Source organism: Eutrema salsugineum, unplaced genomic scaffold (assembly GCF_000478725.1).
Source record: "Eutrema salsugineum unplaced genomic scaffold, Eutsalg1_0 scaffold_4, whole genome shotgun sequence".
Lineage (NCBI taxonomy): Eukaryota > Viridiplantae > Streptophyta > Magnoliopsida > Brassicales > Brassicaceae > Eutrema > Eutrema salsugineum.
Window position 1 is genome coordinate 8,909,163 of NW_006256686.1, and position 25,025 is coordinate 8,934,187.

The 25,025-nt window shown below is 35.7% G+C and overlaps 2 protein-coding genes across 2 annotated transcripts; one reads left to right on the plus strand and one right to left on the minus strand.

Annotated features, from left to right (window-relative positions):
• Window positions 1-19,291: 19,291 nt before the first annotated feature.
• LOC18014124 (17.4 kDa class I heat shock protein) lies at window positions 19,292-20,015 on the plus strand. Its single transcript, XM_006418878.2, has one exon. The coding sequence runs from the start codon at window positions 19,422-19,424 to the stop codon at window positions 19,881-19,883; it is 462 nt and encodes a 153-aa protein (XP_006418941.1). The 5' UTR covers window positions 19,292-19,421; the 3' UTR covers window positions 19,884-20,015.
• A 9-nt stretch (window positions 20,016-20,024) lies between these two features.
• Window positions 20,025-24,907, minus strand: LOC18014123 (E3 UFM1-protein ligase 1 homolog). The gene is made up of 20 exons (XM_006418877.2): window positions 24,630-24,907; window positions 24,100-24,411; window positions 23,740-24,006; window positions 23,566-23,613; window positions 23,317-23,382; window positions 23,082-23,185; window positions 22,884-22,977; window positions 22,753-22,809; window positions 22,253-22,640; window positions 22,012-22,166; window positions 21,852-21,917; window positions 21,701-21,769; window positions 21,525-21,617; window positions 21,347-21,412; window positions 21,018-21,064; window positions 20,865-20,928; window positions 20,694-20,771; window positions 20,551-20,613; window positions 20,373-20,465; window positions 20,025-20,281 (listed from the first exon to the last, which is right to left on the minus strand). The coding sequence occupies exons 1-20, from the start codon at window positions 24,801-24,803 to the stop codon at window positions 20,171-20,173; spliced, it is 2,415 nt and encodes an 804-aa protein (XP_006418940.1). The 5' UTR covers window positions 24,804-24,907; the 3' UTR covers window positions 20,025-20,170.
• Between the last annotated feature and the right edge of the window lie 118 nt (window positions 24,908-25,025).

Sequence of the window (25,025 nt, forward strand, 5' to 3'; positions counted from 1 at the left end):
ACCAACATTTACCAACACTCCAATAAGATCTGCAAAAAATAAAGTACTTTGTTAGCCATGCATGGATAAAATAAAATAAATTTAAAACAACTAAACTATTGTAAAACATTTATCGGGTTTCGGTTTTTAAAGAGTGTAAATCAAAATCATACCGACTGGGTACAAGTGATTATAGGGACATTTATAAATCTCATCAAAATCAACGAAATTCATGAAGGGATCTTCAGACAATGGCCTGATCCGTGAAGCCTTGGTCTCCGAGTTGAGAGTGATCTGGGATTTGTGTTTAGTAACTCTTTCCTTCCTTTCCCAATCCGACCGAATCAAGCCGAAATTGGTCAGTCTTACCCATCCTTCTTCAGGGCAAACCCTCTCGAAGTACTCATAACACGTAGCACCACAAGTACCATAAATTCTAGAGCCCTGAATTATAAACAAATATAATGTCAATCGCATTATATAACATGTTAAAGTACAATAAAAACATATATGTTATCACGAGCTTACATGCTCATCAACGAAAACGAATGCTAAGCCTGGATTCCCGTTTTGATGAACAATAAACCATCGCCTCAAGACCTTGACGCCAATGTTCCAGTCGGTCCTCCATGCATGCAAATCACGAACTGCATCATATGAATCCATCACAAAGGATAAGGACTTGGATTTTTTTGTGTTTTTTTTTTCTTTTCTTTGGGTTGATATGTTTATTTGAAGAACAACTATTCTTCTTGTTAAGATAATATATATATATATAGGGAATGAACGAAATAAGTAAGTAGGTAGATTCAATGAATTTTGTCAATGGATTATGTATATTTGCAACTTTTCAGAACATACTGTTTAAATTTTTATGTAAAGTTGCGACTTTTCAAAAAAATAATTACTGATTCAAAGACTTATATGAATCATGCATTGGTCTATCAATCACTGATGTAGTCTGAATATTCCCAGTAGCATGCATTGGTGTTTTTTTTTTCAAACTTTAATTTGATATATGTATATTATGTATTTACTTAAACAGCGAAACCAAGAAAATTCAATATTAGAGAGATAATACCAAACTTTACATAAATATCTACTTGAATAATGATAAATTTACATATTCAAGATCCATTTAGTATCTAAATTAAAGAAAATCGTACTTAAACAAAAATAAGAATAAATCGTACATATTCAACGATATCCATTTAAATTAGTGGGAAATTTTCTATATTTTATTAAAATGTTATGATATTTCCATATAGACACGCTAATACATGAATTCAGAAGTTAAATTATGTTATATTAACAATCTTCCAATTATACACAATAGTTTTTAAAAAAAAATAAATACATACATTTTTTAGGTCATACTTTTTAATGTATAATAATTACCAAATATATTTATTATAAATGTTTTTGTTAATGAAAATTAGAATAAAACAGTTCGTACGAATCATATTTAGATATAAGGATTCTGAGTGAACCAATTCTATTTTAATATTAAACGATAAATACCCAAAAAGATATTGTTTTAATCAACTAATATGAATAACATGTTAGCTAATAATAAAAATTGGGAAAAACACACTTTAAACCATAGATATATTTTAATCCAACCATGAATATTTTATCTTAGACATTGATAAACATAAAAACTCGTGATTTTGGAGGCTTGCAGCAAAGTATTCTTGAACAGATTCACCACAATCCATTAAGCATATCCCATCATAAAGGAGCCTATTGGAAATATTTATTAATAAAATAAGAAATAATTTATTGATAAACAATGCTAATAATATAATAAGTAAATAAGTTTTATACCTCGTTCTGAGAGCAGCAACAGAGTGAAATTTCTGGTTTAAAAAAAACTTAGACGCAGGAGTAACTGACAATGTTACAGAACCATTTCTGATAATGCCCAATACACTTGTACTGATCAAGACAATATTAGTATTATTGTAAATTCTAAACTTTTCTTCAAAATTTTCTGCTTGTTCTCCCCACAACACCATGTTGATCTCTATTCCAGGACCGTTTACAAATCTAAATCATGAAAATAATTGATAGACTGTTTAGTATTTTAAATATCTCAATATCAAATAAATCTTATACTCAATCTGTCTAAAAACATACCGTTCCATTAGAAGGGTTAGTACAAGCCTCCTAACAACAACTTGACCCTCAATTCGACCATCCGTCTTGTTCACATGTTTCACATAAGCAATGATATCTACAATTCGAATATTAATTAATTAGATTTCTATAACTATCAAATGAAGTAATGGGTACATAATTTTAAAACAATACGTACCATATAGTCTACACACCAAATTGTCTGACCTTGATAAATACCCATAATCCACAAAGAGAAATTTCTCCCTAGGTATTATTTGTACTCCAGATGCTAAAGGCGATATCCTTGTTCACTCAGTTAGCACAATCATGAACTGATTATTAGTAATCTTATAACTCATATCATTATGACGTACATTGAAAGTAAACATCTCAATGAGACTGCCTTCAAACAAGTGATCACCATAAACACGTAGAATAGAGGAATGAACTGAAGCTTGAATTATATTTTCCTGTTTGTAATACAATAATTAAAAATCTATTTTTATATTATGATAAACAAACCAACACATAGCAATATGATAACTTTAATAATGTTAACCTGAGCATCTACTAAAAGAAGATTGTGTCCCCAGAAACCGTTTTTTTATCACCGTATATGGATTCCCACTTTCTAATAAGACGTGCTATAGTACGACGGCAGGAGCGCTTTGTGGTGAGTTTGTCGAAAGTTAAGTAGTTCATGATGATACCAACCAATCAAGATTCGTTCTACAGATGAAAACGAATTCAATAATATGAAAACAAACTAACAAAGAATCAATTCAAAATTTTACGCAGAAACATAACATATCTTACAGCAATAAGCGACTGATTGCAATGTGGGATTATCAAATACGAATAGAGACCTAAGTCTTTAAATAGCTAGCCTATGACATTTTTTTTAAAGAGATTAATATAAGTAAATTTAACAAATTTTGTGAACCAATATACAGTAACTAAATTATTTTAGATTTTTTAAGATGAGATAATAGAAGGTAATATCACAATATGAGATTTGTACATATTCTAATTATTTTTCTTAATATTTATAATAATTACTTAATAATAGAAATTATGTAATTGGTTATTTTAATTTTGTCAAATTTTAATTTTTGGCAAATATACTAACGATAAACGTATATTTTCGATTTCATAAATATGATTCGATAAACAAAATAAGCATAGACTTAATATAAAGTTGATAATGAAGTATTAAAAGACGAAAGAAATACGAATATGTTCATAATGATATAATATAAAAAACATCACTACAAGAACATTAGTTTTTTCCCCTCATCTCGAAATCCATCTTCTTTGTTGATGACAAAGCTGCTTCATCATCATCAGTTCCTAGATTAATAACCACTTTTGATTTTTCTTCTTTTTTCCAAAACCTGTAAACAAAAATAGCTTTTTTTATAATAACAAATAATAAATAATAATAAGTTTTTACATTACTATAATTACCTTTGAGCAAAAGTTATGGCTCGTGGGAATCTAGGATTTAGCTCGAACCTAGATACTCCTCCCTTAGACATTAGATAGATACGACCTACAAAATAAATTTAATCATATATGATAAGAACTTATATAATTACGATTATTAATTACTCTTAAACATTATGTTAGAATAAAAGCAAACCTTTTTCATTTTTAACAGACCAGTCCGATAGAAAACATGTCAGTGGTAATTGTTCATCAGTCCAGAACTTGTCATTGAATTCGATAGCAATCTGTCCTAACGCGGTACAATCCAAGAACAAACCACTATGCAACAAAAACAAAGCATCGTTATTTTTGCATATTTCTACATTCAGATTATAAGAAAAAAAAACGTACTTGTGATCTTTAATTGTAAAGGTGAGACTTGCTGTTTTTTTTTCCTGTCCGCTTGATATACTTGTTATCGTCTTTTACAGTTATCAGCTCGCCAATAGAAATGACAACTCCCAAAATGTCTTTAATTTTTTAAAATAAAAACAATGTATTAGTATACAAAAGTTAAATATATAAGACATAAATAATAAAAACGTAATGAAAGATAAAATATACCAATGGGTTGATCAGGTTCCGTTTTCTGGCCAAGTATGTCAGCAAAAGTGTATGACCCTACCGAATCATCTTCTGAAATTGGATTTGTATCGACGATAACGGTGTTCATACATATCTTGATACTAATGCCAATTAGAGTGTTTGGTTCTTCGAGTGGATCATCGAATACGATAAATTCTGAGATACTTTTATGGTCTCCTTCTTCGATTGCCTTCTCATAATGTTTACATAGATCTTCATTATATACATAGGCTTGAATTCGTTCACCCTTTGTATAGAAAATGGTTAAAGCGGTAGAAAATATTATCTATAAAACTGAACTTAATGTAAAGTATGTTATAGTTTTAAAATATGAAATACCAACCTCTTCATCCATCAACAGAAATTGCAAAGAATCTACTCCCGGTCCAGACTTCTCAACCCATTTTTTTAATACCTTAACTCTAATACGCCAATTGGTTTTATCATCATGTAGATCAGAAATGAGATTGTACGAATCCATTACCTGTAATCAGACTATGAGAATTTTATACTTCGAAGTAACTTATCTAAAAATCAAGATCAAGATATATAAATATACCAATGTTAGACGTTAAGACATAATATTAAATTCGCTCGATAGCCACTACGAAAACAACACCAACCTCAGAATCACGATTTAATGTTTTAAAATTTCCCTATATTTTATATCTTTACAATCGTGAGAACCGATTTCAGTATATACATTTGAATAACAAAAACAACAAAAAAACTTAAGTAGAGATATTCTGGATATCATAATCGGGAGGAAATCCTAAAAATATCGTCACAATCATATAAAATCTAAATTAAAATAGAAATAAAAGGTAAATTTCTACAACACAGGCAAACAAATCAACTATTTTACAATCCGAGGAGAAAAAATCGCATACCTTGAGCACAAGATGCCAGTAATTGCGAGATAGAAAGCTCTGTTTGTTGCTTTTTTTTAGTCTGAAATCGCCGTGTATTAACAAACTTAGGAAATAACGAAAATAATATAATAAACTAAGATATCATAATAAATATGGAAATATTATAATCATTAAATTATATACATTGGCCCATAACTTTGGGCTTTACCCATGTGCTAAAAGGTTTAGATTAAGTTGGCTTTGGTAAAAGAATAATCAATCGTTCAAGGTGTAGGTAAGACAGAAATAGAACACTATGATATCACGTCCATAAAACATCTATAATCGATTCCATAGAATAGATAGTTGAACTAAAGGAAGCATTACAAATTAAGAAGAAAATTCTAGAAACATACAAAACCATAATGCCGAGATAAAAGTTTGATGAATGAATATCCTAAAAGATAACTAAAAAATAATTATCATTATAACATATAATAAATGCTCAATAGTTGGCATATAGAAAAATCAAGTGCTTGGTGCAGTTCCAAACATGCACAGGATTCACAAAGGCCTTTCCAGCGAGAAGAAACTTATACAAATCACGCAAAACATAGGAAGAGGTCCACTCACTCGCTGCATGAAAATCAGCAATATACTGATCATCATCTTCAGAAACAATTCCTATAGCATAGCAAACACCTTTAAATGTTGAATATCGAACATTGTTCACAGTCCTTAGATCCTCAAAACAACATGCTCCTCTCCTCACCTTCAACAAAAGTCTTAAATAGTAAAGATCACCAGATGTTAAGGGACAACTCTCCAACAGAAACACTTGTGAAATTCGAGATAAACGCCGTCTCCAACATGTTCGCTCAATATCCCAAGCCCACTTTGAAGCAAATTGTGGATACGTCAACTCCCGTGCTTCAGGATGAAGACAATTACATTCCATCCAAGCTTCCAATTTGCTCTTTTTTCAGAGCTAGACGTTCCATCATCTTCCGATGATACACACGGCGGAGATGGAAGGTGAACAGGTAGGCATCCAACACCTATAGAGGTTAAGCATAAATATTTCAATATTTTGGATGATAATCAAAACATATAAACTTATGCTAAGTTATTGCTATGTGGTTTTGGTGATATCAAACACATCATTATAATGAATAATAATCAAAACACATTACCTCTTAGAGACATATTCCAGTAAGTGTATATAACGTAACACCGAAAAAGAGAGTCCTGAAAATATTTTAAAAAATATGTATGCAAACATTATGAGAAACAAAACTACATATATATAATACTAAAATAGACAAAACTAAAGCATATAATACTAAAGTACATAATACGAAAGCACTCTAAAAAAGACATCTAACAGTCAAAGAAATACGAATATAATAAAATATTGAAACCCCAAAGCCAAAGAATTATGATACAAATTAAGATAATGACAAGATGATGATCTTCTTAACTTAACATGGATTTATTATAAACCAAATGATAGTAAATCAAACAGGGTCAATAAAAAACGTATAGAATGCGTTTAAAAACAATTACACGAAACCTAGAATCTGGATATAAGGAAGAATGCGTTTACAACTATAATATTCTCTTCACAAGAACAGAGTCAGAAGACTACAATATAAAAACAGTAACAACATAAAAACACACAAAAATAATAAATTATGAAAACGACGCAAAGAATGAAGGAATTGCATATTCGAAAGTTTAACCTAGTTTTTTTTTCTCAAGCAATATAAAAAAACGAATATAGGGGACATATTTATATAGTTTTTCAATAAAAGGGTTTCCACTGCTAGAGTTTCGGTTAGACTGAATAATTGTTTTCCTATTTAGGTGAAATTTCCATTTTTTATATACGTAAATTAAACATTTTTAAAAATTATTTCCGGATTGATCTTTGTAATTACCTTAAAACAATATGAACAGTCTATTGCTTACAAGGATCATCTAGAATATAATTTGTATTAAAAATATCAATTACTCTATTTACAAAGCAACAGTAAGATCATAGAATAAATAGAACATAGAATCAATTAAAATTAATCAAATAATATCATATCGTCTGTTTCTTTTAAAAAATGTTTAATTTGTAAGCACACAAAGCATCTTTGCAGATCTATTGCTATGTGGATGAGACAAGTCGGTTTTATCTTTTAAAAAAATAATTGTAAACAATACTTGTATGGATAATGGTGTGAATATGTAGACCAATTCATGAATATATAGAACGAATATGATGAGCACGGGATCCACATTACATTAAAAATATTCGATAATACACAAAAACACATATATAAAAGACTCAAAATATGATATTAATCTAATTCATATTATATAGCCAAAACAGAGAAGAACATTCATAAGAAAATTCAAAAACAATCATTACAAATCTTGTAGAAAATTGAAATTTATAATTGATTTAGGAAACCATAATAGCGAATATAAGGTCGTGACGAATAACATGAAAGGCAAATCAAAACATATAAAAAACTAACGAATCCATAACACCAAATAAAAGGTTCTGTTGAATATATTAAAAAGATATCTAAAACATTATCAGAAACAGAACATATAATGGATATTCAAGAATCGGCAGAGGGAAAGATCAAGTGCTTGACGCACCAAACATGCGCAGGATTCGCTAATGCCTTTGCCCTGAGAAGAATCCTAAACAACACACGCAAAGCATGCGAAGAGGACCATTTACTCGCTTCATAAAATCCAGCAATAAACTCATCATCGTCTTCGGATACCAATCCTATAGCGTAGCAAGCATCTTTGAATGTTGAATATTGAACACCGTTGACGGTCCTAAGATCAGAAAAACAAAACGCTCCTCTTCTCACCTTCAACAAAAGTCTTAAGTAATAAAGTTCACCAGATGACAATGGACAACACTGCAAGAGAAAGACTTGCGAAGTTTGAGATAAACGGCGCCTCCATTTTGATTGTTTACGATCCCAAACCCATTCCAAAGGGAATTGAGGATACGTCAATTCCCTTGCTTCAGGATGAAGACGATTACATTCCATCCAAGCTTCCAATTTACTCTTCTTGCCCAAACCAGACGTTTCCTCATCATCTGAGAACGATTGCGATGGTGGAGGGAGGTGCACAGGTAGGAATGGAACCCCTAATCAATGTTAATAATATACATATCAAATATAAACGATTAAACGTTTTAACCAATAAAAATATGAAAGCTTAAGATAGGTGCTGATAAATAACAAATACCAGTCGAAGACATATTCCAAGAAAATTATATATGATGAAACACTGACTAAGAGTATCCTGAAAAGCACAGAGTCAAGAGATCAGCAAGTACAATATGGCAAATAAAAAAAAAAATTACATACAAAAATTTTAATATAAGAATCAACCAACAAAGAAATACAAGAAACACTAAAAGAAGTACATATAAAGAAAATACATTAAATTATAGCTAAAAAGATTATAATAGAAACGATTAGGTTAAGAGATAAGTAAGTATACCTACAGGAGTTCTGAACGTGTATAAGCAGGCCGACATAAAATACAAAAAAACAATAGTGATCGGACAAAAAGCAACATAGTGTTAGTTTTAAGCTAGCGACTGTAAACCAATAAGGGTTATACGAAACAACATAAAAAGATCGTATAAATACACTTACACGATACGATGAATGAAAAGGATGAATGTGTGATTGGGTACACAATTTCAATATCCTCTCAAGCGGATGAACCTACAATATGAAACCAACAAAACCAAAAGAAAAACGAAAAGCAAACATAAAAAAATTTGAAATCAAAAACCAAAACGAAATAATATAAAACATGCGGCTAACAGAACTTACACGAGATAATCGAAGAGGAAGAATCAAATAGCACTTCAATATCATTCTCAAAAGATCAGCGTGCGCTCTTAGATCCAGTATCGTCCTCAAAAGATCTGCCTACAATAGAAAGCAACAACAACATCAAAATTAATCCAGAGAAAAAAGCAAGCAATATATAAACACAAATCAAAACGCCGCAGAACACAAACAAATCAAAGAAAATATTGCATATGAGAAAGTTTAACCAAGGGTTCACTACAAGAAAACAATCGTTTTCCAACGGTCCATTACGACGGGTTTCAAACCGTCGCAAGCTTACAACGATTTTACGACGATCTTACGTCTAATTTTAAAACCGTCGTAACACCGTCGTATAAAAAAATCGTCGTAAACTCGACGTACAATTTACGACGAATTACGACGATTATACATCGATAACGAGAGATTTGCTAGAGAATGTAAAATCATCGTAAATTCGATGTAAAATTACGACGAATATACGACAACTTCATTTCGATGTACATATTACGACGATTTTATGTCAAAAAGAAGTTAGGTGGAAAACATTTAAAACATGTTTACCTAACAATTGCAGGGGAAAGATTTTATCGCATAATCGTCGTAAACTCGTCGTAATATTATTTTTGAATGTAAATTCGTCGTAAAATATCGTCGTAAAAGCGTTGTAAAGCCCGAAATTTTCCTATAAATAAATCTTCATTCCTTCTTTCAATCACAAGACATCATCATTCAAACATAAGAGCACAAAGAGCCTAGCTTTCTTGGTTTGATGAGTGAGTAACAACTTCTGAGTTGACTTGGAAGGTCTCTTAAATTTTAGTATAGTGTTGTAAATCCTTATATATTGGGTTGTCCATTGCTGGAAACCCGAATTCAGAGTTATATTACTTTGAAAAAGAATTAATAATATTATAAGGGTAATTTACTCCATTCACGTGGCTAGACGTGACACAATTGTCTAACCAATAAAAAGAGATAGTATTTTGAGTTTATTTTCAAGATGTCTATATACGAGCTAAGAAGTTGGATGTATATGCGTAAAGATTCAGATGGGGCATTGACAGAAGAGTTCAAGAACGGGTTAGAAATATTTATGTTTCAGGCTACAAATATGGAGAGAACGAAAGATAGTGGAAAGATGTTTTGTCCTTGTTTGAAATGCAAGAATACGAGGTATACACTAACCAAAACCGTGTGGACGCATTTATTAAATAGAGGGTTTATGCCGCAATATTTTGTTTGGTATCTACATGGAGAAGGATATGGTAGTAATACTCATGCGAATGCTGGTAGTAGTAGTAATTATCAAAGTCATGTTGATATTGATGAATCGAATTATGGTCATCAGCCTAATCAGTATCAATATGATCAAAATGTAGATCATGATAGGATGCACGAAATGGTGACTGATGCATTTCATGAAACGCATACTGGTAATGCTGTTGAGGAACCTAATGTAGATGCCAAACGATTTTATGATTTGTTAGACAATGCTAATCAGCCAATCTACGAAGGATGTAGAGAAGGCTTGTCTAAATTATCGTTGGCATCTAGGATGATGTCAATTAAAACAGATCATAACCTGGCTGAGGTTTGCATGGATGATTGGGCTGATCTTCTGAAGGAGTATCTACCGGAGGATAACTTGGCAGCGGGAACATACTATGAAATTCAGAAGTTGATTTTTAGTCTTGGTCTACCTTCTGAGATGATAGATGTATGTGTTGACAACTGTATGATTTTTTGGAAAGATGATAATCAGCTGGAGGAATGTCGATTTTGCAAAAACCAAGATACATGCCGCAAACTGGTGGGCGTAAAAGGATACCGTACCAACATATGTGGTATCTCCCTATAACTGATAGGTTAAAACGGCTTTATCAATCTGAAAGGACAGCTGCATCAATGAGATGGCATGCAGAACATACACAAGCAGATGGAGAAGTTGTTCATCCATCAGATGCAAAGGCATGGAAACACTTCAATATGGTATACCCAGATTTTGCTAAGTTCAAACAGAATGTCTATCTTGGTCTGTGCACTCATGGTTTTAGTCCATTTGGTATGTCTGGTAGACAATATTCATTATGGCCAGTAATCCTAACTCCTTATAACCTTCTTCCAGATTTGTGCATGCAAAGGGAATTTCTTTTCCTAAGTATTTTGGTTCCAGGTCCAAATCATCCGAAGCGAGCTCTCGATGTATTTATGCAGCCACTCATACATGAGTTGAATCAGTTATGGTATACTGGCGTTCGTACATATGACTGTTCTACGAGGAAAAATTTTACTATGCGGGCTGTGCTTATGTGGACAATAAGCGATTTCCCCGTTTATGGTATGCTATCAGGATGGACTACACATGGGAGGCTATCTTGTCCTTATTGTCTTCATCGAACTGATGCGTTTCAGCTAAAACATGGTAGAAAAACTTGTTGGTTTGATTGTCACCGGAGGTTTTTACCGGATAACCATCCATATCGGTGGAACAAGAGGTTATTTATGAAGAACAAAAGTGTACATGTCCCTCCACCCGTTAATTTAACAGGAGCTGATATACATGCGCAAATCGATCATTGGAGGGCAGAGGAAACAGTAACGCGTGGGGGAAACTGGCACACTCCTGCCTGAAGGTTATGGAGTTCATCATAATTGGCACAAGAAAAGTATCTTTTGGCAACTACCTTATTGGAAAGATCATCTGCTCAGACACAATCTTGATGTCATGCACATTGAAAAAAACTTTTTTGATAACATCATGCATACAGTTATGAACGTAGCGGGAAGAACAAAAGACAATGGTAAGTCAAGATTGGACTTGCCTGATTTATGCAACAGAAGTGAGTTGCATCTACTGAGAAACGGAAAGCACCAGTTCCTGTATTTCGGTTGAGTGCAGATCAAAAGTCAGCATTGTTCAGATGAGTTTCTTCTGACGTTAAATTTCCTGATGGGTATGTCTCTAATCTTTCCAAATCTGTTGAGAAGGGGGTAAATTTTGATGGGATGAAAATCCATGACTGCCATGTGTTTATGCAACGTTTAATGTCCATTTGCATTTGCTCAACTCTTGCCCAAAAACGTCCATGAAGCTATTGGAGGCATTGGTGCTTTTTTTCGGGATCTTAGTACAAGAACATTATCAGTTGATGTAATATCACAACTGGCATTGAATATTCCAATCTTGTTGTGCAATTTGGAAAAGATCTTCCCACCATCATTTTTTGATGTTATGGAACATCTTCCTGTTCATCTCCCACACGAAGCAGAGCTCGGTGGACCCGTTCAGTACAGGTGGATGTATCCGTTCGAGCGTTTCATGAAGCATCTTAAAGGTAAAGCCAAAAACCTATCTAAAGTGGAAGGCTCAATTGTGGCGGAAAGCTTGACGCAAGAGACTTCACACTTCACTTCATACTATTTTGCACCGAAAGTACGAACACGCAAAAGAGCTACTCGTCGATATGATGATGGAGGAGTTGGCCATACATATGCCGTTGAAGGTGTACCTGACATATTCTCGCCGATCGGACGTCTTAGTGGAAAACTAAAAGATGTTTGGTGGTCCAATGAAAAATATTATCACAGTGCACATACGTATATCCTGTTAAATTGTGAAGAGTTGTCATCGTATGAAAGGTACTTTTTAATTAATAATATCTTTATATGAGTTGTCAGTATTAATAACTATTTGTTGTTTTTCTCAGCACATTTGTTGATGAGGTTAAAGAATGCATATCTGGGGTTTCTGAAACTGAAATCAATGATCGTAAAGATCAACACTATGCCCAGTGGTTAAAAGGACAAGTACGTATAAAATTATAATTAAAAGACTACTTTAATTTGCTATATATCCAAATCAAGAAATTAAAGCGGAATTTTTTTCTTATTAGGTGGACCCGAATGATCTGGATGAATTTCCAACATGGTTCCATGAGTTATTACTAGGTCCGATGGCAAAAATAACTACAGCCTCAATGTATTTACTCGGGGCTATGTTTTTCACACATACCGTCACGGTGCAAAGCGGGCGACAACTAACTATGGAGTTTGTGTGAGGGGTGAAATCGATTTTTATGGAGTTCTGCAAGAAATAATTGAAGTAGAGTATCCTGGATGGTTAAGGCTGAAAACTGTTCTCTTCAAATGTGATTGGATTAATCCAACTGTTGGAAGAGGGGTACGCCTAAACAAGTTTGGAGTTGTTGACGTGAACAAATCACGACGGTACAACAGGTTTGAGCCATTTATATTAGCTTCTCAACCAGAACAGGTAACGTTTCTGCCATACCCTCGAGTTCGATCAACAGGAATTTCATGGTTAGCTGTAGTTAAAGTGACTCCGAGGGGCAAGATTGTAGGGGTTGAGGATGTTCCACTTCAACAGGACACTTGCGTAGATCTGTCTGAACCAGATGTTGATGAGGAGATTTTCTTAATAGACCCTCGGAACAGGCAAGTTGAAGATCTTCCCGATGATACAGAAGAAGAAGGTGATGATGAGTTTGCTGAAACCGATGATGACGATTTAGCGGAAGAAGACGGTGATGGTGATGAAGTAATAGAGGGAGATAAATGTTTGTTATTATGTAATTTGTAACTTTGTTTGTTTGAATTTTTTAAAAACCCTAAAATTCGATTTTACGACGGTTTTATGACGGTTTTTCTAAACCCTAAACCCTAAGTCTAGGTTTTAAGCCCTGAATGAATAGGGTTTCAACATTACGACGTCTTTACGACGAACCATCGTAATATCGTCGTAAAGTTACGAAGGTTTTACGACGAGTACACTATTTCATCGTAAAATCGTCGTAATGTTGAAATCCAAGAATTTGAATCTTTTATATCTTATTGGTTGTAAGGTATTTCACAAATGTTTTTGATTGGTTATCTTATTTTATATGAAATGCTATCAATCTGATCAAAATCAAAAATTTGAAAAAAAACATACATATTTACAAGTTCATGCATGTTTTCGTAAATGTTAAGTGAAAGGTTATATATTAGATTACGGAATTTCAATTTTTACTATCTCATGTCATAAATCCATCATGCATGCAAAGTTGTAAACCTTTTGTTATATGTTAGGATACAATAACCTTTGCATTGTTCTTTATGCAATATCCCATTTATAAGATTTAGGGTTTACTCACTTTTTTAAAAAACTTCGTAAAACCGTCGTAATATAATCGTAAATTTACGACGGTTTTACGTCTAAGTTCTCTAAAACCGTCGTAAAACCGTCGTAACGTTTGCACCGGATAGGCTCTCGATCCGAGGTACGAGGTTATAAATGTTTAGATGTTACGACGATTTTACGACGGTTTTGGGTAAAATTGTCGTAAAACCGTTGTAACGGTCAAACGCTCCCCTCACGACACGTGTCATGTCATGCAGTGGACCGACTGTTATACAACCGAATCGTCGTAAAATCGTCGCAAAGTTACGACGATTTTACGATGATCACAAAATCTATATAAGGGACGCGCGTCGCGCATTCCTCTCTTCTCCCCTCTCTCTCTACAATACTTTCTCTCTCTAAACCCTAAACCACTCCCTCTCTCCCTACTCTCCCAGCCAATACTTGTAAGTTTTTTTTTAAATTAATTTCATTACATATTCTTTTAGATTTAGGTTCGGAATTTAGATTTAGGTTCAGAATTTAGATTTAGGTTTCGGAATTTAGATAGGCCCGGATTTTGTAAATTTAAATAAATATTTGAAAAATTAGTAACAAATTTTTTTAAATTTTGTAGATTCTGTCGATATGGCTCCTCGGGCTAAGAGATTTCACTACCGACAGCTGGTCGATTCTGACGGTACGGCCCCGTCTACCTCGGCGACCGGATCAGCCATCCCGGAGTCCTCAGGAACACAACGGACGGTTTCCCAACCGGTCGTTGTACCGCAGCCGGCACCACCTCCACCACCACCAGCCGAACCAGCGGCTCCCGCACCGGCCGATCCTGAGGCTGATCCAATCCCGCCTGTACCGTATGCCCAGTTTACGGTACAGGATCTTCTGGCACAGCCGGGTCGTAAGACCATGAACAAACTCGACCCAGATCGAGCCCCGAGCACATTTTGGTACGTAATTTTTTTCCAACAATATTTTTACATTAATTAATAGTTATTTTTATATATTTGAAATTAATTTACATTTCTTTTTCTATTTGACTAGGTTTACGACCGACAATGCTGTCGGTCGTAACGTTGCGGATATCATCAAGGGGTTTTTCGTACAACCCCATACCAGCTGGAAGAAGCTGGATCAGGCCACACTTGACACTTGGTTCAAGTGTTTTGCGGTAAATAATTTACAATTTCGTTTAATTTTAATTTTAAATTTTAAATTTTTACAATAATTACTAACTTCTTTTTTTCCTAGCAAAACTGGCATTGGGAAACATCCGCACACGGACGTGTGGAGACGGCCTTCAAGGAGAAGGTCAAATTTCGCCTCAACAACACCGTTTCCGACTGGAAACGGAAGTGGGAGGTTGACGGCGACAAGGCCAAGCCGGCGCCTATGGCCAATACCGTCTGGCGGGGCCTTGTCCAGTACTGGTTAGATCCGCACAACCAGACTACGGCCGCCAATTGTTCTGTATCTAGGTAAGTAGTTAATTCCAATAATATTTACATTATCTGTTTTCATTAATTCTTATAATAGATTCTAATGAAAATATTTTTCAGGAACGCTACTGACGATGCGGGAAATCGGAAGAACGTTCTGCACACTTCCGGCCAGATTCCTTTTGCCGGAAGACGGCTTATGATGGTAAGTAAATTAAAATTACTAATTTTTTTGTTTTCAAATAATTAACCCTTATTTGTCGATACTAATTTTTTCATTTTGATTTTGTAGGTCGAAGATAACGGAGGAGAACTTCCTCCGATGACAAAGGTTTTCGCCGAGACGCATAAGAAGCGGAACGGCGAATTCACGGATCCTCGGGCAGAGGAGATCTACAACGCCGCTTGTGCGGCGATCGAGGAGTGACAGACGCAGCTGACTCAGCAGGCGCGTCAAACGTCTCCCGGAGGTAGCTCGGTCCAATCGACCCCGGCGCTGACGGTGGCGGAGATGGACCAGATCTTCGAAGAAGTAAATTTAATTACTATATTTAATTAATGTAACTTTATTTTTAAATTGAATTTCTAACCATAATGTTTTTAAATATTTGTAGGTTGCCCCAAAGAAAAAAGGGCGGGTATTAGGGATGGGATTCATCCGTGATACCCCGAGAGCTACGGTGACTGGTCACGTCCGGGTCCCGTATCCGGTTATCCGCCAGGAGATCGATCAGATGTGGACCCGTTACGAGACGAGGATCGACCAGCTCTACGGTCTCTTCGAGATCATGGGAGCCGACAACCCGGTGCTCATGGCGCAGTTGGACAAGCTGCGGGCAGATGGGGTTGTCGGATCGTCTGCCGCCGGGTCATCCACTAGGACGCTACCGCCGGTGCAGACGGACGAGGAGATGTTCCGATCTCTCGGGGTTGAGCCTCCTAGAGCCGGAGATCAGGCGCCGGCGGAAGCATCAAACCGAATACCCGGCAAGGAACACGTCCAGGACGATGGGGAGGAGGCCGGTGACGGGATCGACGATATAGATTTAGATTTAGATTTAGAGCTGTAGGTTTTTATGTAAATTACAATTAATTTTAATTTGAAATTTTAATTTCAAATTTTAATAAATTTTAATAAATTTTAAATTGTAAATTATTTTTTTAATTTAAATTTTAATTCGAATTAATTTTTTTTTAATTTTCAATTATATTAAACGTCGTATAATCGTCGTAATATCTTTATTAAACCCGTCGTATATTCGTCGTAAATATTACGACGAATTTACGACCAAAATGTACGACGACAAATACGACGATTATACGTCTGTGCTTTACGACGATTTTACGACGAAATAATTAAATACTTTACGATTGATTTACGACGATTTTTGCGTCGTACATTTTACGACGATCTTACGTCGACCATTAACGACCACTTAACGACGGTCCAGGCGAAGACCAAGTCGACGCAATTCTATGTAAAATCGTCGTAAACTGTACGACGTATTTACGACGATTTTGTTTCCCTCGATGTTACGACGAAACGAAACCGTCGTATATTATACGACGATTTTACGACGATTTGTCTATTACGACGATGACTTTACGACGATTTCGAAATCGTCGGTAGGTCGTCGTAATAGCCTATTACGACGAAATAACGACCATTTTGGCCGTTGTAAAATGATGTTTTTCTTGTAGTGGTTTATCTAAAACGATATGAAAGAATGAACGTATGAGACTTATTTATATAAGTGTTTAAGATTAGGGTTTAGGTCGGTAGTATTTCGTTTAGGTCACGTAAAATATGGGCCGTGAATATTTGTATGGGCTTACGATATTCATTTCCTCGAGTTTGTTTAAAAAAATTTAGTTAATATATCCAAAATTAATTATTCTCATTAAGGGGTAAGAGGTAATTAACCAGCTGAAACTCAATGAGAGACATCCATTGCTTATTCTGAACCCTCTTTTAATATATATGATAAAGTTAGAGCCAAAATTGTTTTTTTTTTTCTTAACTCCGATGGACTGATGAACCGTTTATTTGAGGTTGCCGTAGTTATAGTAAAGAAAAGGAAAAGAACCAAAACTAATTTTATTAAAAATAATCAATTTGATAAAATAGAGATTAAACTCAGGAAATAACAAATAGTACATGCATAGAATTTAGAACTGTAAGCTAAATCATAGACTTTGGTGGGATCATATACCAAGGGGTACCATCCACACTCATAAAACAATAACTTGTCCGTCTCCAAGACTACTAGTGGTTTGAGTGCCCATATGGGATCCACCCCAAACCAGGTAGTACTTTTATAGATCTATGGAATAAATTTTGGTCCATGTCTTCTGATCTGAATCGAGCGACCATATCACTAGGTTGGGCCACTTATTTTCGGAGACGCATAAACGATCATCCAGGTTGCACATGGCGATTTTTTCTATAGAGTCGTGGACGAAATGTGTTTTAGAGATGATTTGAAAAGTTTCAGCATGAAGACCGAAAGATAAAATCTTTGTTTTCACCCGAGTCCCGAGCAGTGAACCAATGAAGTGATCCATCTAAATGTATAGGATATTGGCGGTGAAGAATCAGATAAGGGGACGCAGGGACAACATATCTCCAAGCGTTTGTGGTAAAATCAAAAACTTGGCAAGTAGGCCTAAGACATCAGAATTGTATAACCAAACTGGCTTGTATGTGTCATTGATTTTGTCTTTACCAAATCCAGGAAAAGGTTCAGGGTTCTTGTATTTTAAAGACACTAGCTGATAGTTACATGGAGGTAGTGTTCGATGCCATCGAGTGGTGGGATCGATGACGATACTCGATTCACGTGAATCGTAGAGGTATATCAGACCGTCACAGCTACTATTGCAAACGTTGTAAAACTTGTTCTCCCAAGGTGTAGGGATCTTAACAGAAAGAGATGGCCCTAGCACCAACGTTCTCAAAGCATCAATGTAAGGATCATTAACAAGACAATCATACACGTACACCAAAAGTGGTTCTGGATCTCCTGATTGTTTACGATGGAGAAGATGTCTCTTTTTGAAAGAAGCGGATTGGATAGTAGATTTCCAATGCTTCGACACAAAATTGAACTTGAAGAGGGTTTTCACATCAAGTCTCTCCAGAATCTGCTCTATCACAGAGTATGGTAGCCAGTCTATATTGTTCTATCAATCTCTGTGAATGATGAAGAGATTGGAAAAAAAATGACTAATTTATAAGAAATTATCTTAGCATTATTCAACTAGGAATGGAAAAAAAAATTTGACTAAAAAAGGAAATGCAAATTTATTTGTTAATTATGAATACGATATCTAAAATATCAAAAAAAAGCGGATATAAAAAAAAGGTCAGTTGAAAAAAGGAAATAAAATCTCATAGGTTACTTTTGAATCGAAGGTTAATTATGATTCAAGTAATATCTTAAAACCCTAGCTCTTCCTCTTTTGGGCTTTGACTTTACTTTGGGCTATGAACCACCATCATTTTTGATTTAAGGTAATGAATAAAACAGAACTATTCGATCGACTTTGGGTGGGTCGCAGGTAGAAAAAACAATTGGGTCACTTTATTAAGGCCCAGTAACAGAGCACAAAGCGAAAAGTTTATAGACAAAAACGGCATGACGTTCAACTGTCTACCGGCGAAATTACACGCAGTCAATCAAAACTTCTTGAAATCACATGAGATATCGAGTAACGAAGATACCTATCAACCAAAAAAAAAAAAAAAATCGAGAAACGACGATTATAACCGAAAGTTATAAGAGAAAGAAGAGTCACGACTTTTCAAGAAACTTGCAGAACGTCCTTGCTCTTATCCTCTCGCTAGTCAGTCCCTATATATACGCAAAGTCACTAAGGCCTAAGAATCAACAAAGCAACAAAAGAGCAAAGCCAAGCAAAAGAGAATTAAAACGCCAAAAAGAGTGTAACGATGTCTATAATTCCGAGCTTTTTTGGAGGCCGAAGAACAAACGTGTTCGACCCGTTCTCGCTTGACGTATGGGATCCGTTCGAAGGATCAGGTTTGGCAAACGCACCCGGTAGAGACGTGGCAGCGTTCACAAACGCTAAAGTGGACTGGAGGGAGACACCTGAGGCGCACGTGTTCAAGGCGGACTTGCCTGGGTTAAAGAAAGAAGAGGTGAAGGTGGAGGTTGAAGATGGGAACGTACTTCAGATAAGCGGAGAGAGAAGGAGCGAGAACGAAGAAAAGAGTGACAAGTGGCACCGTGTGGAGAGGTCTAGTGGTAAGTTCATGAGGAGGTTTAGGCTGCCGGAGAATGCGAAGATGGAGGAAGTTAAGGCTTGTATGGAGAATGGTGTTTTATCGGTTATGGTCCCGAAAATTCCTGAGAGGAAGCCTGAGGTCAAGTCTATTGACATCTCTGGCTAAAGGGAATGGTCAAGATGGAAAGTTGAAGACATAAATGCGTTGTTGTGTAATAAAATGATGTGCAAGTTTTCTTTCTCCTGTAATGATGAACCGCGTTGTATCAAAGTTAGTGAATATTAATAAAAGAGTAGTTTGAAATACCTTTTTATATGTAAGGTTTGTAGCTGAATTATGTAAACATGAGTCCATATCTTAGTCCTAACAAGTTTTAGTCTAGTGATAATCACGGTAATATCAGCAAAACATTTAAGGAACTAAGAAACCTTCAGGGATGACTTTTTGTTGGACTAGGATTGTTGTGGCTGTGATTCGCCGAGGACAAGTGTTCGAAGGATTGGCATCTGGCTCTCGAGAAGTTCCCGTTTGGTCAGGATTCTATCGGCAGAGCAGTCATGTTCCTGTACATATGAATTGAAACAGCTTAAGAGATCATTTTTCTAAAGAGAGTAAAATGGTTATATCCCGAAAAAACAAAGAGGAGATTTGAACCTCTCCCGATGAAGCCGATATTAGAGCAAGAAGAGTGACAGTTGCTGTTTGGTAATCCGTCAAAGTCTTGTACGCAGATTCATCAAGTTTATCCTACAAAGTTGAAATTGACGTCAGACCAAGATGTGATACTAAGTGAAAAGACGCTAACTAATTATTTTTTTCTACGTTGTAATACCTTCAAGTGTGAAATAGCTGCAGCAATAGCTCGACCAGGGGCTTGTAAAGCTTTGTTGTGAACCTGTCAAACAATTTTCCAACCATAACTTGATATCCGGATTTTCAACTTAGGATGTATTTTACGCTAACATGGAAACATACCTTAATATAAAGGAGAGAAACAACTTTAGCGAGAAGTGCAACGGGGTCTGATTCAGTAGAAACTTGAGATATCAAATCCTGCAAGCACAAGAAAAAACATCGTCAACAGATAAAAAGAAGTGATGAGGTCATTTTAATATATTGAAACAACAATATGTTTTTGGTACACACCTTGCGGTATGCATGTAGGAGAGTCCTTTCCAGTTTCTTGTCAAGCTTTTTCAAGATCAATCCACTGCAAAGATGAAGATGACATTCAGTCGATCTGGTGAATAGTAAACAGACATGCTTCAGAAATATCTTGATAAGTATGAACTATAATACCTTTCCTCTGCCAGCTCTCTGAAGGTGGTCATGAAAATGTCTACGCGCTGAAACACACGAATAATTCAATCAATGGAGTTTATTTTATTATTCACGAGAAGGAAAGAAAAAAGTGAAACAAAAGGCTTTAAATACTCCCTTTAACAGGGTGATTATCAGGAATAGGTGGAACAGGAATTTAGTGGTCAGGCCTAAGTAATCATAAGATTCCATTCTCAACCAGTAGCTACATTTTCATATTCATATCATTTGTTTCAATCACCGACTCCCATTCAGTTTCTAACAGAATAGAAAAACTCTGGCTCTATGTTCACTAACGAATATCTGACCTTTCCTTCCAATGCCTCAATTAGGGAAAGGGCCCTTTTCGATAATGGACCGTTGAGATTTTTAGCCTGCCCAAAAGGAAAAGAAAACACAAGAACTTTGAACATCAGCTAACATTATTTTAGAATATAAAGTGCAATAACAAAGTACTTAGTTAAATTAGTCATCAAATTCACTTACAAGGGCCGTTCTTTCAGAAGAATCAAGCAAAACCGGATCTTGAGCTTTGGAATCTTCAACTTCAATACCATTCTTCAATTTGTTGTGGATGTCCTGTTTTGATAGTCAAAGCTAAATTAGTTAATACATTAAGAAAATGACCTTAGAAATCTCTATTTACCTTATTTTTGACTTACCAAGTCATGAAGAAGTGTATCAGCAATTGTAGCTGCTGTTGTTCTCAGCAGATGCCTATGTAAAACAACCTAGGACCAGAAGAAAACAAATTGTTACACTATATTCTTTAGTTAGCAAGTGCCGCTTGCAAAATGAACTGAAAGTACTTACTGAAGTCGATTGGTCATCTTCAAACAGTTCTAGCGCTTTTTCGTACAGCTGCATATTTAGGAAGGACTGCAAAAAGGAAAGCCAATAAAATGAGGATCGCAGGAAAGACATAGATAGTCAAACAAAAGATAAAGCTACAGTTGAAGCAGTTAGTGTCAACCTCATCAAGCTTTTTCTGAAGATCATCCATCAAGCGCTTCAATCTATCTGCATTTTCTGTGAAGACTTTCTTTCTTCTCTCCTTTAGTGAATTAATGAGCATAGGTCTCATATGATCAGCTAAATGCTTAAGAATTGAATCTGGGTTCTCCAAACCTGCCAGAAACCACATAGCTTCTGTCACATGAGCGATCGCTAGATTATTTTTTATGCATACATAAGAAAGATTTTCTCAGATGTACCTTCATCTTCAAATTCAGGCACAGAGTCGACGATCTTTTTCATCACCCATTCGTCTGGCGGAATAACGTTATTACCTTCTTGCGCCTTAAGGGACTCTTTCTTGCCTCCTGCTTTCGAATCTAACTTCTGAGACGACGATGAATCCCTGCCTTTCTTCTGGTTTCTCTTAGATTTAGGACGAGCTTCCTCTTCATCATCTAGAACAGTCTCAACGGTTGCTGTCTTCATGCTGACAGACTTCCCTTTTTTCTTCTTTGATCCTCTGTCCGTATTAGCAGGTATACTTTCTGTCGACTCTGAAGATTTGCTTGAAGGAACTACCAAACTAGCAGTAGAAGCTTGGATGCTGAAAGCTTCTGCCTCTTTCTCAATTTGATCATATATGCCCTAAACATTAGTAAGTCAAACTAAGATATAGTCCAGATAGAGAAAAGCAAACGGGAGAGACAAACAGCTCGCAAGGAAACTACTAATGATATTCTCCATTTAATATGTTTACCTTAATGAACCCACTGCTTAGGACATATGATTCACCCAAGATAAGTGCTTTCTCAGCCTGGAAGGGAAAAGGAATCAGCAATTAATAGCAAAAGAGCATTGACTGGTTATCACATTTGATCAAAATCCCACCTTGAGAGCTGATTGGACGGAGGGACAAAGAAGCAACATCTTGTTTGCATCCTGTGACGTGAATGATGCAGGCAATACAGTGAGGGAATCGATCCTGAACCGAGGATCAAGAATTTCAGTAACATATATAGACAGCATAAAGTAAAAGCAAACAAACACCATAGACAGAGGGGAGAAGCGTAAGAGCATTTAGCTCACCAACTGTTTTGTTCAATAGCATCCTCGGTTGCAGCATCCAGCATCTCAATCATTGAGGAATGAATAAATACAGCAGATAAAGGTTTACCATCTGGATATCTAGACTATACATGTCACATAACAAAAACTATAATGAGAAGAAAAAAATGAGAGAGGCAACATAACACATACCATTCCATAACTAACAGTTTCACAAACTACAGAAGTATTACGCTAAACTAACATGATACAATACCTGTAAGAACTGCACGGCCTGAGAAATCCCAAGCTTCTGCATGGTCTCGTAGGTAATATAGGAATTCTGCAGGAAAATGGAACAAAATAAACCATAAATTTATTGATTCACCATTTCTTCAAGAAAGAATAATTTACAGAACATGTAAACTGTAGTCCGATGAAGTTTAATTTTAGTTCTTTTCCGCAACCAACCGATGAATAAATTAACTCATACAGAAGGACATTTTAGAAAAAAGGGTGAGCAAACCTGTGAAAAAAAAGAGTCTACACATTCCTTTTGAGCAATTGCAAAAACCTGCCACCAAAATAAAACTGCTGAGTTAATCTGATGAATTTTAATTGAACATAGGAAATAGAAAGCATGGAAAATGCATTAGATGCCAGAAACCTAAAAAAAAAAATAAGTTTTTTAATAACATACACTAGGAGTCCAATGGGTGCCAGCACGAAGTGATCCAAGCATCTCCTCTTCCTTCAACAGTCGGTTAAATATAGACTGGAAAAACGAATTCTCAATAGGGACTCCACTAGCTCCATTCATTTCTTGTACCAACTGTTGCAATGGCGTCCACAATGCCGACAAATTGGAAGGAACAAAGATACCCCTGGAAGCACCTCTAACCATAGCAGTCACACGTGCTACATAAGCAGGTGTATATAACTGTCCACCTTCTAGCCTTGCTTTCACCTAAGAAAGATAAAAAAAAACATCTACATATATCATAGCTCCTCATTCACTTAAACAATGTGGAGAGCTTATTATAGGAGAAGCAACCATTACCAAAGTTCCAAGTCGAGGCTCTAAAACGGATTGTACCAACTCAGAGCCAACCTGTAACTGACCAGCAAGCTCAGCCACAGAAACTTGGCTGCACTCTTGGAGCCTCTCGTTTATTTCTTCTGCAATCGAGTCCCAATATGTTTGCGATATTATCTCTCCCTGGACAAGCATTAGCCCTGGATCACTCGAGACCACATCTTGTGCTTGCTTCTCCACATGATACAAATCAACCCCAATCGTATCAGCGAGATCAATGACAGAGACACGGCCCAATTTACTGATCTCGCTAGCAATTTCATTCCTCAATTGCTCCTGTGAACCAATCAAAACACAAACAGTAAAAAGCTAAAAGCTCGATCAAGCAAATTTGACTTCATTTTCCGATCAACTTCCTCATGCAACAAGCAGATTTATCCGTATTTCACACCATTTACACAGCACACAATGCGAAACCTTGTGATGATTCTTGGAGTATATTCATAACGGATTTTGCTCACGAAACAAGAGAGAAAGCGAAATAGAATCGGTACCTGAGTGATGTATTCCTTTCCGGTGACGGTGTGAAGAAGATCGAAGTCTATGACGCCAAGCTCTTGTAGCTTCTGAACCAATTCGACGACATTTCGATCCGATAATCTGACGCTTGACTTCACCTGCTGAGCGAACTCGAACTGGCGCTGCAATTCCAACAATTCTTCATCCATCTTCCTCGAGATATCGCCGGAAATTTAGATCAAATTTGATATCGTCGATGCAAGTTATCGGTAGGATTTTTCCGTCAGTTACTCGATTTTCTCGGCAAGATTTGATTATGTTCAAACTCCGGATTAAGTATCTTTCCCCAGAATGTTTTACTAATTAGACCAATGTTTAAAAAAACCGGACCGCCCGGTTATCGGTACAAGCTAAAGCAAACACTTTTATTG